Source organism: Musca domestica, unplaced genomic scaffold (genome assembly GCF_030504385.1).
Source record: "Musca domestica strain aabys unplaced genomic scaffold, Musca_domestica.polishedcontigs.V.1.1 31, whole genome shotgun sequence".
NCBI lineage: Eukaryota > Metazoa > Arthropoda > Insecta > Diptera > Muscidae > Musca > Musca domestica.
In genome coordinates, this window is record NW_026712309.1 from 8,439,136 (window position 1) to 8,454,207 (window position 15,072).

The following is a 15,072-nucleotide window of genomic DNA, read 5'->3' on the forward strand; positions in this document are numbered from 1 at the left end:
ATTTTTAAAGGTGATTACTAAGTTTGTCGGTAGAATGTACTATTATTTTGAAATTCGAGTCCATTGAAAAATTGTCGATTTTTCCCGATTCTAGAATTTTCGTAAAAAGCGACAACGGATAAAATTGTTATTTATAGATTTTATGTATTTTTTTGGGTATTACGAATAAATACATAAAATCTATTAATAACAGTTTTATCCGTTGTGGCTTTATATTACCCCAAAAAAAACCTACACATCATATTAGAATTCAAAAAAAAAAAAAAAAAAACACTACAAATGTACATTCGAAAATAGTAAGTCAAAATGGAAAAAAATATGCAATATAAAACATTACTATTGTACATTTTAAAAGTCAAAATGAAAATGTTCAAATTTCACATTTTTACGCGATTTTTTTGGATTTTATTCTTTTCTGCCAAGAGGCAATTCCGAATTTGTCTAAATCGTTAAAATCAGACCTGCGGTCTTTATGTTATAAGAGTAGTAACTAACACAACTTTCTTTTACATACAAAGAGATAGATTTAAAAGTAGGCGCGTTCCTCAGCCCCTAAATAAGTACTTAGGGTTGGATGGAAAGCCAACAGCATCTCGTGTAATAATTCTCAAACCGATATCTTCACTATTTTGGCAAATATAAAGATTTCAGATAAATCGTAATAGTGGGCGTAAAAGGAGGCGTGGTCAATATTTTTTTCTTCAAAAACCTAACTCGGGATATGACGAACGTTTGTACAAAAAATTATGCAAATCGGTCCAGCCGTTTTCAACTAATTCCGTTACCAACAAACAACAATTGATTTTTATATATATAGATATATATATATTATTGACGAGTTTAGGTACAATACCCACCGAAATTGCAATTTTCTGTTTCTGTGGTTCCTATTACGAAATCTAAATACGTAATTTGAAACAATTCCGGTGAATAATGACGCTAACATCATCAAAATACCGAATTTTGGGAGGTACCGTTATATGGGGGCTATACGAAGACGTGGACCTGCACCGACAAATTTCTGCCTTATGCTGTAGTATTCATTACGAACTTCAAATACCAAATTTAAAACAATTCCGGTGAATAATGTCGCTAAAATCATTAAAATACCGAATATCGGGAGGTATCGTTATATGGGGGCTATATGAAAACGTGGACCTACCTGACCCATTTACGAACTTAACTTGCCTACTGGAAAAATAAACACGTGTGCCTTCTACCTCAATTTGTTCGAAAGATAGCGTGATTACAACAGAGAGACGGACAGACAGGCAGACAGACGGACATGCCCAAATCGATTTAGAATTTTATGCTGATCAAGAATATATATACTTTGTTGGGTCTGACATGAGTATTTCGAGGAATTACAAACGGAAAGTTAATATTCCCACCATAGTATGGTGGAGGGTATAAAAAACAACAAAATTGTTGGGGATGCTCAGCTATTGTTTTTTTTTTATTATTATTTCTTATAAGTATATTAAATCACAGATGTATTGTTATGATCATCGCCATCTGAATGTTCAGACACCGCAGACGAGCTTACACCTGGTGGCTCTGCATTGAGCACCAAATTTTCAATAGAACGAAATACCATTTGGTTAAGTGGGTGTGTGTCATGTGATGTTCTGTTTCGTATTCTTGTGGAGGATCTAAGAACGGTTATGACGTCCTCTGCTGTATACGGTCTTGATAATCGAGTTGTACCACTACCGGCATCACCATCTAAGATTATCTCTCGGGGAGCAGAAGAAGGTCGGTTTGAGACATTTTTTTGCATTAACGGGTGCTTCTTTAGCATCTGCTTACGTCCTAAAGATAAACATCGGCTATGTACCAGATTTGTTGGCGGTCGGTTACCAATCTCAATAGTTTCACTTATACTCGGCGCAACTTCGTTCAAACCCGAAAGATTAGGAAGAACTGAAGAATAATCAGGTGGAAATGATGTGCTTTCATTATTATGTTCTAATTGAATAGACAATATCGGCCTTGACCTACCCGAGTCTCCTAGCAATCTAAAATAATAAATAATAAAAAATTGTTAACTCTTCTGCGGGTATATTTATATTACATCAAACCTTCTAACGCTGCGCCTTATGCTTTGACGTAAAATTTTAGCTAATCTAGCTCCAGTTGCAGTAGTATATGATGGAGGAGGTGTATATTTCGGCGGAGCATCATCATGTAAATTACTAACGCCATTTTCAGCACTGTTTCCGATTCCTGACTGTCTGTAACGGCCTTCTATATTATCCCTTTGAGTTCTGTTTATTAATCGTGTTGCAATTGAGCCTTCCAGAGGTCGATATAGCATTTGAATTCTCTACGAAAAAATCAATAAGTTAGAACTTGTTCTTTTTTTTTTTTTTTTTTCTTTAAAATATTACATCTAAAATATCGGGTGGGCCAGAGGTAAGATAACGATAAATCTGTATGATGGCGGTTATTGGCACCAGAAGCATAAAGCCAATCTGTGTTAATGCTCCCACTTTCCTTGCCCAGTAGGTGTAGTACGATCGTCCTCGCCAATAGTATAATTGACTTGACAATGATGTTTTGTACTCAATGACGGCCAATGTGATAAGGCTGATAGGCAATAAAACATTCCAGGATAATGCCAAGAATGCAGACATAGAACCCGACATTTTCAAATCGTTTACAAGATCGTCTCCATTATATGGACGACCTCGGATTAGAAATACGCCAAAAATCTCCGCTGCCCATAATATCGGTATGAACCAAGCCCCACCTATCAAACTATCTATGTAATGGAGCAAAGTGATTCCGACTTCAGTTGCAAATGGTATGCTTAACAATAGACCAGTTACACAACTGAGTAAAACGGCGCTTGTCGAATTGCCTAAAGCACTCGATATAGGTTTCCACATAACACATAGCTGTGCAACTCCAAATACAAACATCATACTAAATGTAACAGATCCCCAAATCCACGACACATCATCGCCAGCAATAAGTAGCACTGCAGGAAATAATTCAGAAATAAAACGAAGCACTTGGTAACCGCTGGAAATCTTCAGGTCTGTGTGGCGTCTATATACTTCTCCAATCAAACTGGAATAGTGAGGCACGAGTTTAGTGGGATATGATATTATATCTGAACTGGGAGACGATTTTAAGGAATATACTGATGAATATGTCCCCGGCTTCTCTGAAAAAGATAAATTAAAGAATATCATTTGGTATATCTCATGAACGTATTGTGATGGTACGTACCATAGGAGCCAGGAACATATACATAACCAGACTGGTTTAAGATTTGGATGCAGGACAATCCCATTAAGGCTGATAAAAACAGACCAATTAGCGTCACTAAAACAACAAGAATGGCATCTCTTCGAAGTGTTTTTTTAGATTGTGATTTGTGTGTTCGGCTCGAAATTGCTATTACAGAAGCGCCAAGAAGACCCCAAGTTAAAAAGGTTTCTTGGGCAGCAGCTGTCCATGTCTTCGAATTAATTAGAAAATCATCCAATTCGGAAGAACTAAACACATTCTAAACACATAAACAGAAAAGTTTGTTACTACGAAATATAGTTACAATAAGTATTGGCTAGAATTTTACATACCTGCAATTTTGCAAGATCTACTACACAAAGCAATTTTCCAGTGATCACCACAAGCACCAAAAGGGGTAACATTCCAACAATGAAAATTACCTTTCCAAATGATCTAAGTCCCTTGCACAGTATTAAAAATACGGCTGCCCACAATATTGCCAAATAGAACGCCAGCTGCTTAAATAGCACAGAAACAAAAGATTTAAAACATATGAAACTCGTCTCGTCTTATATACTTACACGATCATTGATGTGAATACGAATGCCCGAGTTATTAACTAGTTTAAGAATCTGCAGTCTTTGAAGAACATTTATATTAAAGTAGTCTGGAATACTTTCAGTAAGATTAAAGTTGTTGTACGAATAATTTCTAGGAATAAGCATGTGATTCGTTTCGGCCCATCGATAGGATGATTGGTAAAGAATAGTGTCGCTTAAATACACTAGTAGCCAAACAACGACTACAGATGAGTATATTGTAATGAAATATTGCACAATTATCAGTGAAATTCCAATGCCGCTGCATATAGGACTGATTTTCCACATCGACACTGGACCTTCTCTTATTTTGACCCCCAAACACATTTGCAACCAAAGAAAGGGGACTCCGAAAATAATAGAAAACAATAGGAACTGAATGAGAAAATTTGGTCCATAATTTATGGTCAGAACTGCAAACCGGCAAATATTAAATAGACCTAGTGTACACGATATAAGGGCTAAAGTCCGACTATAACTATGCGGCCAATGTGTGTTGAAGCCCGGCTTTTGAGTCGTATCAACATTATCCGAATCATGGGATGAATTTATATTGTGCTGCGCATTATCTTCGTTTATAACGAGGTTTGATTCAATAATATTATGTGATGTTGTTGACGATTCGCTAGAATCAGAACTGGATGCGATTGTCACCGGGCTTACTGTACGGGTAGATCGTCCAGTGCTGCCATCAGATCCAGCATATGCTCTAGAACTACGTAATAATTGTTCCGAATGAACCATTTGTATTGAAGCTGATGCAGGTGCACTCATAGGCCTAACGTTAATAGAGGCCGTAGCAGAAATATTGGCAGCACTATTCGATTCGGGCATGGAAGCATGTGAATTTCTTTCTGCTCGCCTACCGTATTGTCGTGGTCTACACTCTTCTTCGCCACGATTCCCATTCTGTTCAATTAAATTTTGAAATATTTGTTCTTCGGTTAAAATCTGATTCTCGCACACCCTATTTTCATTACATAAAACATTATCCTCTAAATTTTCAAAGTTATGCGATTCTACTTCTTCTACTGGATAGACTTGTTTCATCTGTTTAGTTTCTTTTGCCACGACATCAGAGTGATACCGATCAGTGTACCTCAAGCTGGCGTAGGCAGGTTTCGACATTTTTAAAATTGAATCTGAAATAAAATATTTTTAATTTTAAGAATTATTTTTTCGTACACCCCACAGATAAGTTTAGCATCAAATGCTTACCAGTTGATCTTCGCTCAGGTCCACATCCAACGGTCTTCCTTAGATAGTTACTTCGCTGAAAATTAGGCAGCGTACTACTTCTTGCTGCATCTAGACTTGAAGTGTTTTTATTTGTTTCCGCAATGTTGCAATGTAATGCGCTTTCTTCCATTTTATTAAGATAGTCATCCAAATCTAATAAGCAATCTTCTATGTTGGCTTGATCGGGTTCCGATTCTGTCAGGCTAGAGGAGCAGTTCGAATCGAATTGGGAAACATCGTGTATATCGAGAACTGCATCAAGTTCTCGTAGAGCATCGTAGGCTTCTTCGTTGTGAAATACTGCCTTCTCACTGAATTGACAGTCAGCCATGTAAAAAGGATTTTCCTCAGACTTTTTTCGCCTGTTAAAGAAATTCCCATCCATAAATGAACTTTTGATTGCTGGAGTGCACTTTTGGAAGTTCCCCGGAGTATTTTGAACTTCGATTAGATCATTGTCGCTTAAATCGTCAACGTAACCGCATGCCTTGCGAATAGATTCCCTCGATAAGTTATCCGACAGAGACCCACTTAATGGGGTTCCATTAAATTCACTTGTATTGGTACGTATATTGTTCTCATTTGTACGCCTCTTCCTTCTCCTTCTACCAGTACAATACCCAAGAGCCGAGGATGAGTTCAACAATAGATTATTGGTTTTGCTAATATCGTCCATTGATAAAGTCGAGTATGATCTTTGATCAATTCGATCTTTATTTTCAGCGTTATCATAGCCATTGGAGCAATCTTCAGAGAATGATTTTTTTAAACTCATTTCAAGCGAACTAAAAGAAAAGAAGAACACCAAGATGTTACTGTATAATTTAACGAATCATGACATTCTGATTTAAATATGTGAGTAAGTACATTTTGAAGTCAACTCGTGCTATGTATGTATCCAAGCCTAAAACAACAACAAAACCGTTGTCTAGTTTTTTAGATTTTCAAAGCGATATAAGTTCTATTGAATAAGATTATCCATGAGTCGAGTTTAGTCCTTACTATCAAAAGATTTTGTTTCAAGAAATGCATAAAAATCCACGGAAAATATGAATTTAATTTTACATCAATTATATTTTGCATGCTATAATAATAACAAGTTAGAGTATATTGATTAACTATGAAAAACTAGAGTTTTGTAATTTAAAATTTTCTATTTCAAATGCAACATGTCGTTTTTGTAAGTTGGCACTTTTTTCACAGTATTTGAATTTGATTAGGGGTTTTCATCTCAAAACTGCAATTGTAATTTTAATTTCAACAGAATTTGAGATTTTCAAAACAAATACATACATATATGGTTATGATGGTAGCCTTGTAATGTCATAAAACATACACGCAGTTTGTCGACGAAGCGACACAAATATACAGATTCCCAACTATGGTAAATTGTTTTGTATTGCCAAAATACGCCAGGTCCATCTCTTAGAATTTGCCAAATTAAATTGTTGGTTAATTCAATACTTTTTTTAATTTCACCCATTTATAATACTTTCCACTTACAAACATTCAAATATTCGTTTCTATTTTCAACATATATAAAAAGGAATTGTTCAAAATACACCTAGGTTGGTACGTATTTCGAACAATTCATCAAAGCTGCAGCTGCTTGCAATATACAGTAGACCACGCATATATATTTTTATGCGAACGTTTTTATATTAGAAATTACCCAACAAGCCAAAAATATGCCGCAAATAGCTTAGAAGTCACACCTAAGCTATAGAAATCATCGCTCTTGATATCGCTTTCTCGGCCCGGAAGGAGCATCCTTTAAACATGACTAAATAGCGCATACAGCGTTACTTCTAATAATCGTGGAAGTCACTTCCTCGACAGTTATTGGAAGTGATTTTTTTTATTATTTTTTTACATTTCCAATGTACACTTTCATAGAACTTTTAGTTATTAGCTGAAATACTCACACATTTCTTTTTCGTTTGAAAAATGTGATGTCTGTCTTGGGATTCGGTCCCGGGTGTTCAGAGAGCAAAGCGGGCATGCTTACCACTGCGCCACAGTGTCTTATATTACTCAGATAAAATTAGGTCTTATTTATGCTTGCTGGGTAGTATCAAATATGCGTGTTTACAGGTGCACCAGGAAATGGATTATGCAGTACGAATGTATGTACGACCAATAGCTTGTGTTTGATGGCATATTAGTATTAATATACATTTTACATGCATGTATGTGTTTTGCTAGCCTTGTTCTCCAATTTAAGTGTTGCCTATATTCTTATACAAAATTTCCCTGGTATAATTTAGGCGTGGAAAATATGATAAATGACATGGTGTTTTGAAAAAGTTTCGTAAATTTTTTTTCTGTACATTTACATGGTCTATTGTATCTGCTGGTTGAATACCATTAATAAGACCAAATTAACCAGCAGAGGCAGTCGGACTAACAAACGGGCGAGATGAGGTTCGCCGTACTAACCCTAATAGTCCCCGAGTCGGGGTACTAGTTAGCGAGCATAATCAGATAAAGTGGCTTGAACATCTGAACATCTAAATAAATAAAATGGTAAGGTAGAACTACCAGCTGATTACATTTTTTTTAAGTCTGCCCGACTTCTGCCAATTTTGTGTATGTATTTATTGTGTTGAAAAACAAAAACCAAATATTTTCAAAATCAATGATTGGAAAAAATGCACATTGCAGGGCGCACGTTAAAGGTAATAACCATTTTGACATGCAGTTGGAAGATTGATCAATGTAGATCAAATGTTTGAAAGAAAATCCAGGCATTTCATTCATCTTCCGCGCCTTTTAAACAATATTCATAGTAATGAAAAATATTAAATTAATTAGAACCCCCTGTTGCATCTACTTTTGAATAATTCTGACAGAAAGCGGGCATAGCCTTAGGAGTGTGTTTCTTACTTTACTTTTACGAAGCTGTTCTACCTTCTTATTGTACCATGATCAGTACCGGGTCGAGAAAATTGTGGACAGGCGTTATGTCGCTCTCGAACCCTGTCTCATTTAACGGCGTAGAAGTGACAGATCCGAAGTTATTTTACGCCGTGTACGTTCTCTCACAGCCAAGGAGGTAACACCACAATTTGTTTAGAAGGTGTTGCACATATCATCAGAATTGCAAAGTATTCCAAAGCTGTTGGTCCTGGCTGATTTTCTATAGTTAGTATAGTGTAGAAGCAACTGGATGAACGATGAATTGAGTATCTAACCTGCCTTCTCAACCAGTCGTTAGCTACTCTAATAGTTTCCCGTTCCTGGATATGTTCATGGTAGACGCCAGCAAAGTGATTTATACAGGCCGATATCACTATTGTGGCCATTAGCAAAGACGCTTGAGGCATTACTCCTTCCCATGATAAGAAGAAAGGAAATTGCATAGCACAACAACAGCTACATGCAATTCCACACGTTTTAGGACGGGACTCAACTAAAACAGGTCGTGCTATAATACATTTATAATGGCTCTTGGTTTATCAAAAGCTACGTGGAGCTCAAAAATAAGTAATGTGGAAAAAAGAGTACCCTAGGTGTGGTGATATCACGAATCTACGTTTCTGGAGTACTACCTACTTCAGACGGCATTGAGTTAATAACGTACGCGGATAACTATACGCCCTTTTCATTGCGAGGAATATTAAAATATCCGCCATAAAATCGAAGGTCACTCTTTTCTCCATATGTACAAAAGAGATAAGAATATCACTGAATGTACAGGCCGATTGTGTTTTAATTCCGAACACTAATTACCCTAAAGTCTAAGGGGTCACATTCGCTGCCCTCCTTAAGTCGTACGTGCATACCACAGCTATATGCAACAATATTAGAAGTAGAAACAAAGTTCTCAAGTCTCTGGCAGCAGTTGGGGAACGGATAAAGAAACCTTGTTGACCTCTTACAACGCGATAGATCGGTTTGTGGTAAATTATGAGGCTTCTCCGTGTTCCGCCAACGTAAGTGCTACGTAATACAGGTGGCTTCCTTTCTCAACTTTCAGTTAGAAGCAAAGCCATATTGAGAAGATATCTTCAGAACGAACACAGCAATACGAGCCGTACAACAACAACAAACCTATAATAAGATTGTACATATTTCTAGTTGCGGGTACCAAAAAGAGCATAAAATCAAAAAGAGAACGTTTTGTCCGAATTCAAAATGTTGTGAGTCGTGCCGAAAAGCATAATCTTAGTTGTTTTTTCCATGGCTCAATAAGAAAGGTAGCTCATCTTCAAAGAAACTAGAAAAATGCAACTCTGTGCTGGAGTCTTATAGTGTCAAATAGACTTTTAAATGTGCAACAGTTGGTTTTGTTTATTTTTCGTTTTTTGAACGAAATTCTTATATCAGGGAAAACCCGAGAAACAAGAATGGAATTTCGGGGTTATTCCACAAGATTGAATCTAAAATAATAGGACAGTACAGTTGTATCCCAAAATTTTACAATGCGTTGCCCATCAACGTCGAAAATATGCATTTATTATGCAACCGAATTTGAAATATTTTCAAATTATTGTACCATTTATAAAAAATAATACACACACATGCACAAAATGTGTAGATGTGTGACAGAATATGGGCACCAAAAGAAAAAAATGGTATTTAGGAGGTAACTTGTTCTACCTTCTGTATTTGTGCTATGGTTTCTTCTGTTTCGTATCGACTATTATTGTTATCGTGGTTCAATAAGGAGGTAGCTTTGTAAACCTACTAAAATACAGCCCTGAGGCTATAATAATTATATGTGCCGATTCGCAACTCGACTCGAGTTTTAGATCTGGGACTTACAACTTATTCCCAAAAGTTTTAATTTCGAAATGGTGGATGGCATTTGAAATTCGGCACTGTCGAACTTTACTGCTTTTTACTTGTTATACTGAAACCTATTTTTGATTTCATGATTTTCAAAGGTGTATATCTCTAGAAATCCAAACTGAAAGAATTATTCTACCCTACAATTAATTAAGATTGAATCTAAAATAATAGGACAGTACAGTTGTATCCCAAAATTTTACAATGCGTTGCCCATCAACGTCGAAAATATGCATTTATTATGCAACCGAATTTGAAATATTTTCAAATTATTGTACCATTTATAAAAAATAATACACACACATGCACAAAATGTGTAGATGTGTGACAGAATATGGGCACCAAAAGAAAAAAATGGTATTTAGGAGGTAACTTGTTCTACCTTCTGTATTTGTGCTATGGTTTCTTCTGTTTCGTATCGACTATTATTGTTATCGTGGTTCAATAAGGAGGTAGCTTTGTAAACCTACTAAAATACAGCCCTGAGGCTATAATAATTATATGTGCCGATTCGCAACTCGACTCGAGTTTTAGATCTGGGACTTACAACTTATTCCCAAAAGTTTTAATTTCGAAATGGTGGATGGCATTTGAAATTCGGCACTGTCGAACTTTACTGCTTTTTACTTGTTATACTGAAACCTATTTTTGATTTCATGATTTTCAAAGGTGTATATCTCTAGAAATCCAAACTGAAAGAATTATTCTACCCTACAATTAATTAGATATATACCTTCATGTCAATGTAATGCATTTTTTTTTTTTTTTTTTTTTTTTGAAAAACATTTGTCACTAGTTAAATAATATGACCTCTTGGACAATTAACGAAGCATTTGTATTTACAGATGTAAATAGGTAGCGAAACGTGCGAAAGAGTTGTAAGTGTGAAATCTAACATGTATGTGGATAAAATTGCATATTTCCGAGAGATATAACAACATTTACATTTGCGCCAAAATACATATATTTTTGACTGTTACGTCATATTTATTTCATTAAAATGGGAAAACCGGAACATGTTGTTTAAACGAGCCTCAACAAATATTGCGCACTCTTTTACTACTTTTAACGTGACAAATTTGATAGTCTTGCTGATTATCTGAAGGTGGTTTGGCATTTTCTGGAAGAACTACAACTCTAAAGGCGGCTTAAGTCATGGCTTCTTCATAAAACAACAAAGGAGCGTAGGGTTAACAAGTATAATTATGGACCGTAATTGAACTAAGTCAACCTAAAGAACCTTTGTTCTTTTACGAAGAAGCCGGCCGATGACTTAAGCCAGTAAAAAAAGCGTTTTATGTGTTCTCACCCAAGGGCCGTTCTAATAGCCTAGATTTGTTATCCCTTACTTTAGGAAAAGTAAAGGATAAAGTTTAAATTATAGGGTTTTCATTATTACATCTTGGTGGCTTTTCATAAAACAGTGGCATTTTCATATAAACTGTCCAAAAAGCTAAAGAACAGACATTTTCCACTTTATCTTTTATTTTGAGTGGCAATTAGAGAATTCGAGGTAGAAACATAAAATAAAAAGATAAAATTATATCCCAATCTAAACCGATTTCAATATAATTTGACAAAATTTGCTGTTAGACCAAATTTCGTTACACCCACCATATTTCGTTACACCTCCATCATTGAAATTGGTACGTAAAATACGTGAAATCGGCCAAAAATTTATATATGGGAGCTATATCCAAATCTTAACCGATTTCCAATTAATTTGTAAAATTTATTATTGTAACCAAATTCCGCTACACATTCTGAAGTTCATTATAATTTTTTTTTTGTTTGTATTTTATGGACTCGAAAATCGCAGAACAGATTTTCCTGAATTTTTTTTTTTTGAAATTTTTTTAAAATTATATATATATATATATATATATATATATATATATATATATATATGTATATGTATATATATATATATATATATATATATATATATTTCTATTTTAATGAAATTAAGCTCGGTGATACAGTTCATGTTCCAAGGTAAAGAAAAATAGTAATTTTTTGTTTATACTTATTGACAAAATAAAAAACTCTTTCGTATAATATTTTTCAAATCGGGCCTAAGTAATAACATAAACGTTCATCCATTTGTATTTACTGTTTGAGCAAGATAAACTCAAATAAATAAATGTGCGTGAAGATAAAAACGAGTTTAATTAGCGAAGACAAAGCTTAGGATGAATATACATAAAACTCTTATTTGACTGGCCTAAGTCATCGGCTGGCTTCTTTGGAAAAGAACAAAGGAGCATAGACCCAAAATCGAACAGAGTCAACCTAAAACTACTTTGTTCCTTTACGAAGAAGCCAGCCGACGACCTAAGCCAGTCAAAAAAGCGTTTTATGTATTCCCACCTTTAGCCTAGATACACTTTCTCACTTATTGGAATATAATTTTTCTCTTTTTTACCACCCATGTGGCCAAGTAATAGCGTTTTGGAAACCTCTTAGAACGTCCATTCCTGGAGTACCATTCATATGCATGCACTATTTTTTGGTGCCGGACATTGGGTTATGTAATTTTCTCCTCTGGAAAACAATCGATGTGAAAGGTTTTATGAAATATTTTTTGAAGTAGTTTTTTTATTTTTTTTTTATTCTTATATTTATATTCCTTATCGGCGACAAAAATTTAGTAACCACAAATTTAAAAAATCCGTATTTATTTTCCGGATATCTGTTATACACTGTTATACAGTAGAATGTGTGTCTATGTTAAGCGTTGTCTTCGCTAAGTAAAATCGATTTTATCTTCATGCACATTATAAATAAAAACCCCAATTAAAGACAAAATATTAAATCTATTGAAAAACGAAGTGGTACAGCGACTGGCTTTTTTTGAATGCAAAATTTTGCTGGGAAATATTCGAAAGTATATAACGACATTACCATACGGATTGTTTGCCAGCTCTAATGCCGATCTACCTACATCGAAAAATATAAGTGTGTTAATTTTCCGAGAGGTCATATTACTTAACTGATGTCAATTGTTATTCGAATATTCGAATAAATTGTGTGTTGAAAGTGTTGATGATCATTTATACACATATACATTGGCATGTGGGTAGGTAAATGTATGGTACAATAAGTCTTCCAATTTGGATTTCCCAGGATAAATACCCATAAAAATGTAAGTTAAAAACACTATAAAAATACCGTTGCATGTTAATCTTTCAAATTTCACTTCAACGGCGAACTAGAACAGGTAAAAATTATGTCTCCTGCTACGAAACTGCCGTTCTCATACAAACTACCATATCGAGCTGCGTATAGAAAGAGTAGCGCGGGGCATGAGAGCATGCAGTTTGCCTGCACTACAGATGGAAATTCAGATGTGACCAAACAAGTTATACAAATGTCATGTTGCATGGCAATGACAGAGATGACCATGTAGGAACTCAATACACATTACCATTGACTGTTCACAAATATATATATATATATATATATATATATATATATATATATATATATATATATATATATATATATATATATATTTGTTGGTACATAAATACTTCATACATCAGCACTATTGTGGGTCCACTCGCGATATAGAAATCTAGATTCCGACTACACAGACTCCTCATTTTTAAAATCTGGCTTCTGATTACACGCACATGTACTTAAAGTCATACACCGTCGTAATGAACTACTAATATTGAATACAATTTCAACAGCCGCGATGAAATAAGTTGATCTTAATGGAAAACATTTTGACGATGATGTCTCACTCAGTGTTCATTTATTTTGGATTTCATTATTTGCTGGATTTTCTGTTTCTCTGTATTGTTATAGAAACCAAATTCTTAGCACACACGCAGCCTAACGTATATACATACTTGTTTACACACATACATATTTCGAGTGAACACATTCATGGATCGTATCCATGGCAATGGGCATATTTCGATTGAATGTAAAATAATATAGAGGTCTTATGAATTTCTAAAGCAGATGAGATGCCGAAAACAATTCTAAGACGTCCGGTTACATAAAAGTATACCTATAGAATTCAGAAACTTCGATGTCTCGAACTGATCGTATTCACATACCTCTAAAAACGGCGGAGGTTTTTTGTTCACAAAATTAAAATGCTTTATTTTGTTTGGAGCAAACGGGGCACTGCACATTTACACACCCATACATAAGTTTGTATGTAATTTTACATACATGCATAGTAGCTGTGTGAGTTTTATGCTCTTCTGGTGTGCAGGTTTTGTTGCTATCACTTTCATAAATCTATCAATATTATACGTATAGACGTCATTTGGTTGGAGGCGGATATATTTGCAGGCATCTACCCAACTTATTCGAAATTAACACAATACACTTTTCCAAAAAACAGAAATTGCTCAAATTCTTTCAATACTTTAAATTGTGTTCAAATTTTGAACTTAAAAAGCAATCGCTATTAATGTTCGCGTATGTATGAGCGCAGAAGAATATCTGTGTGACGGCAAACCCGAGGTACAGAGCACGAGCGGCAAATAATAACGATCCGCTAACAAACAACGACCAAGCTAATAAATGAATAAATGAATACTGAACACGACTGAACAATGAAGAGCACTGCATGAGTTGTTTTGAAGTTGGCAACACACTAACACAATTGTAGCATAGTTAGTTCAAAACACACAGATACTAATCGAGAGAGATTCAAATTCACCTCTCGATAGGGAATTGTTGCCACATGATGGAAACTCCATAATAACCGGGAATTACAATGATTACCCAAGGCCCATTTATTAGGTCGTGTAAAGGGCGAATTGTCTTAAAATCAGCTGTTTTACTTCCTCGAACTGTCAAAATTTCTTCTGAAGCGAATATAAATGCGCCATTGTTTATCTTTTTTGTGGCAAATTTGTAAACATATACGAGGAAAAAACAAAATAAATCATACGAAACAAAGCACACGAGCATAGTAATAAAATTAAACAGAAGGCAAGACGTTTCAATGAAAATACTTTTGGCAATTTGTACTCCTTTTTGACCTTGCGTCTTCGTACTTTGGAATGGAGAAAAAAATCGCATTTGCAGTCAAGCAGAAGCAGAATAGAATTAGGTGTGTCTGGTTATCGTAAATTTTTTAACAATTGTTACTTTTAACACAAAAGTTATGCAAAAGAGAGTTACTCGAGAGAGGAATTTTGACAGTGCTTTCACTGAGTGTTTGCAAATTCTTTCT

At 35.0% G+C, this 15,072-nt stretch overlaps 1 protein-coding gene across 6 annotated transcripts; it reads right to left on the reverse strand.

Annotated features, from left to right (window-relative positions):
* Positions 1-1,425: 1,425 nt before the first annotated feature.
* On the reverse strand, positions 1,426-14,433 carry LOC101900224 (sodium-dependent transporter bedraggled). Of its 6 annotated transcripts, XM_020038937.2 has the most exons (9): positions 7,004-7,095; positions 5,058-5,863; positions 3,822-4,981; positions 3,591-3,758; positions 3,238-3,517; positions 2,391-3,172; positions 2,082-2,326; positions 2,002-2,018; positions 1,426-1,923 (listed from the first exon to the last, which is right to left on the reverse strand). In XM_020038937.2, the coding sequence occupies exons 1-9, from the start codon at positions 7,078-7,080 to the stop codon at positions 1,481-1,483; spliced, it is 3,978 nt and encodes a 1,325-aa protein (XP_019894496.1). In that variant the 5' UTR covers positions 7,081-7,095; the 3' UTR covers positions 1,426-1,480. The 6 variants fall into 6 exon arrangements, with proteins under 6 accessions (XP_019894496.1, XP_005189547.1, XP_019894498.1 ...); XM_005189490.4 differs by lacking the exon at positions 7,004-7,095 and adding an exon at positions 13,940-14,433 and having other exon boundaries at positions 1,426-2,018; XM_020038939.2 differs by lacking the exon at positions 7,004-7,095 and adding an exon at positions 13,891-13,911 and having other exon boundaries at positions 1,426-2,018.
* Between the last annotated feature and the right edge of the window lie 639 nt (positions 14,434-15,072).

What these genes read in the sequence shown, in the direction of transcription:
- LOC101900224 (XM_020038935.2), bottom strand. Translation starts at nt 7,080, where the DNA reads ATGCCCGCTTTGCTCTCTGAACACCCGGGACCGAATCCCAAGACAGAC. An exon ending in TTCAAACGAAAAAGAAATGT is followed by an intron (nt 5,864 to 7,003) that starts GTGAGTATTTCA and finishes CTTTTCTTTTAG; the next exon opens with TTCGCTTGAAATGAGTTTAA. An exon ending in GCCCACCCGATATTTTAGAT is followed by an intron (nt 2,327 to 2,390) that starts GTAATATTTTAA and finishes ATTTTTTCGTAG; the next exon opens with AGAATTCAAATGCTATATCG.